The 3,538-nt window shown below is 48.3% G+C and overlaps 1 protein-coding gene across 1 annotated transcript in view; it reads right to left on the reverse strand.

Moving 5' to 3' along the window:
* The window catches only part of fgf14 (fibroblast growth factor 14), a 293,247-nt gene that overhangs the window by 255,000 nt on the left and 34,709 nt on the right, over window positions 1-3,538 (reverse strand). Inside the window, exon 2 of the mRNA XM_037687064.1 lies at window positions 1,427-1,465. Within this exon, the coding sequence (XP_037542992.1) occupies window positions 1,427-1,465 (39 nt within the window). The remainder of the gene's footprint in view (window positions 1-1,426; window positions 1,466-3,538) is intronic.

The following is a 3,538-nucleotide window of genomic DNA, read 5'->3' on the forward strand; positions in this document are numbered from 1 at the left end:
TTCTAAACATTAAATCCCTAATTGTAAACAAAACACACTAATTATAATTCTAAACATTAAATCCTTAATTGTAAACAAAACACACTAATTATAATTCTAAACATTAAATCCTTAATTGTAAACAAAACATACTAATTATAATTCAGAACATTAAACCCCTGAATGTAAACAAATAAGTCCGTGAGTGTAGACAGAACACTTTGATTACATTTTCAAACCTGAATAATAATAATGACTAATAATACTGGCGTCCCTGAGTGTGAGATCGATCATATTAATTGTAATGCTCATTTTGTAATCGACTCAATGTAAATCTTCGCCTCCTCAGCAGAGGTAAACACCCGCGTGTTACCCTCAAACGTGATCTTCAGCCGGGCCGGGTGGAGCAGGCCGAACCGAACCCCCTCGATGTCCCGCAGCTTGCGACGACATTCCGTGAAGGCCGCCCGCGCCCGGGCCATTTTGGCAGTGTAGTCAGGGAAAACGAAGATATTCGTACCGTTCACTTTGACCCGCTGCAACTCCCTCGCCTTCGCCAGGATTTTCACACAGTCCGCTTGGTAGTGAAACTTAGCTACAATCGGACGGGCCCGCTCGCCTGCTTTCGGTTTGGGGGCTGGGATGCGATGAGCGCGGTCCAGCAGCGGCTCCTCCTCGAGGTCGAAGGCCTCCTTTAGCATCCGAGATACCGCAGCCGTTGTCGCCGCTGATGGGTCATCCTCCGGAACACCAATGATGCGGATGTTCTGACGTCGAGACTGGGACTCCAGGTCATCGCACTTATCCTCCAACTGTGCCACCGTCTTAGTAAGGACGTCAACTGTTTTCTGGAGGTTCACGATGTCGTCAGTGCAGGTGGAGACGGACTTCTCCACCTCTGTTACCGTTAGCTTTAGCCCCGTGAAGCTCTCCTGCACCGCTGCTAGCCCAGACGATAGCTCCTTTTTGAAGGCGGACAGCTCGGCATTAATCGACGAGAGACTTTCACCCAGAACAGCATGGAATTCTGCTTTAATTATAGCAGCAAGGTCCTCTCGGAGAGCTACAAGTATTTCTTGCTTAAGGCTGCTGACGTCGCCCTCAGACGGAGGAGGTGATCCAGGACAGCTCGAGGCTTCACTACGAGGATTAGGCCGCAGGTGAGCATGGATCGAACTTACCCCTTTAGTCGTTTTTGGTGGCATTTTAATGGCCAAATAGGAGGGTTATGTAAAGTGTGTAAGTTAGCTATTGTTTGCTGTCGGACTCGGGAAAAAGTGCCCAGGCATTAATCAGAGAAAAGGCTAATTCTGTAGGAGCACACCCAAACACACCTTATCTCACCGCCATTCAGCCGGAAGTCCCCAACACTGTGTTTAATGAAGATGGGGTGCTGTTGACCTCAACCAGTCAAGTTTTTGAGAGGCTGAATGAATGCTTCTCAGACCAATTCTCAGTCCCACTGGCACGTATTCCATGGAGGAAGCTGAGTCAGGGGACTTCAGGGTTGGTCTGTCCATAACTGAGCTGAAGTCACTGAGGAAGTTCAAAAGCTCCACAGCGGCAGGGCTTTGAGGTGTATGAGATCTGTCATAAGTTCAACAAAGCTCTGGATGTTGCAAAGCTGTCTTTGTTGGCATGCCATTTCAACATAGCTTGGACATCAGGGGCAGTGCTACTGGATTGGCAAACTGGAGTGGTGATTCCCTTCTTCACAAGGGGAGATCAGAGAATGTGTTCCAATTGTTGGGGCATCACACTCCTTAGCCTCCTCGGTAAGGTCTATTCAGGGGTACTGGAGAAGCAAGACCAATCAATGGTTGAATCTCGGATTCAGGAGGATCATTGTGGGCTCCTTCCTGACTTTGAACACTGGACTATCTATTTGCTCTCATTAGAGTCCTTGAGGGGTCATGGAGTTTGCCCATCCAGTCTACATGTGTTTTTTGGACTTGTAGAAGGCATTTGATCATGTTCCTCAAGGTACATTGTGGGGGGTCCTCAGGGCCATTCAGTCCCTATACAAGCGGTGCAAGAGTTTGGTTTGCATTGCCAGCAGTAAGTTGGACCCCTTCAGGGTGGGAGATGGACTCCGCCAGGGCTGCTCATTGTCACAGATTCTGTTTATAACTTTCATGGACAGAATTTTTCGGTGCAGCCAGGGGGAGGAGGGAGTCCTGTTCGGTGTCCTCAGGATGTCATCTCTGATATTTGCAGGTGATGTGATTCTGTTTACATCACCATGCTGTGATCTTCAGCTCTCACTGGAACAGTTTGCAGCCAAGTGTGAAAAAGCTGGGATGAAGATCAGCAGCTGAAATTTTAGCAATATCCAAACTGCTGCAGTCATGTTTAATGGGATATTTTGTTTTATTAAATAAGTAAAATATGTCAGGGTTAAGTTGTTGTTCTGTTGTAATGACTCAAGGGACTCATCCTTTGCAAACAACTTAATAAAGTATACAAATTAAATATCAAAATCATGCAAATAACATACTTCAAAAAATTGTATGCATATAGCATTTAGTATTGTTCAAAATACTCACAGTGTACTAATATGAACCTTGCATTAAGACATCTGAAGGCATGAAGTAGAGAATGAACAATACTTTTTTAAGGGTAACAATGTCAGAATTTTCTAGGCAGGAGCGAACCTAGTAGTGCAGACAGGGACTCAACTCATCAGAATACAAAAATAGGTATTTCATGATAAATAAAGATACAAAATAACAGGCTGACGGGGCAGCAAAACTTACATAAACAGGAAGATAAGGCTCGGGAAACTCAGGAGGACTCGGAAGACTCAGGGAACTCGGAAGACTCAGGGGAACACAGGAGACACAACGAGTACGACGCGACAACGAACAAGACTGACAGACGGCTTATATACAGGGACAAGACGAGACATGATTACCAACAGCTGTGACGAAACAAGGGTGGCACTAATTGAACTAAAGAGAGAGCACTAGGGAACATAGACACAAACTGGGCCACCAAAAGGTACCATCCTTACAGTATCCCCCCCTCAAGGACGCCCCCAGGTGTCCCCCCCAAAAAAAACCTCCCGAAGGACTTGGGCGGGTGGAGGGTGGCACTGCAAGGGTGGAGGGCCCGAGGAAAACACGAGGAAGAAACCAAAGACCTGAAAAACTATGGCTAACCACAAGCAGGGAATACAAAGGATCTGGACGGTCAAGGGACCGTCCCTAGGAGTCATTGTTCCGGCGGGCGGCCGGGAGGCCGTCCAATACATAGGACCAGAGAGGCCGCGGCAGGCGGCGATGAGGACTTGGAGGCCGTGGCAGGCGGCGATGAGGACTTGAAGGCCGCATCAGGTGGTGATGAGACCTTGGAAGCCGTATCAGGTGGCGATGAGACCTTGGAGACCGCATCAGGCGGCGATGAGACCTTGGAGACCGCATCAGGCAGCGATGAGACCTTGGAGGACGTAGCATGCGTCATGGAGTCCTGGGGAGCTGAAGCATGCGTCATGGAGGCCTGGGGAGCTGCAGCAGACGACGGAGAGGCCTGGGGCTCTGCAGCAGACGACGGAGAGGCC

This window comes from Nematolebias whitei, chromosome 13 (genome assembly GCF_014905685.2).
Source record: "Nematolebias whitei isolate Nwh7 chromosome 13, NemWhi1, whole genome shotgun sequence".
Lineage (NCBI taxonomy): Eukaryota > Metazoa > Chordata > Actinopteri > Cyprinodontiformes > Rivulidae > Nematolebias > Nematolebias whitei.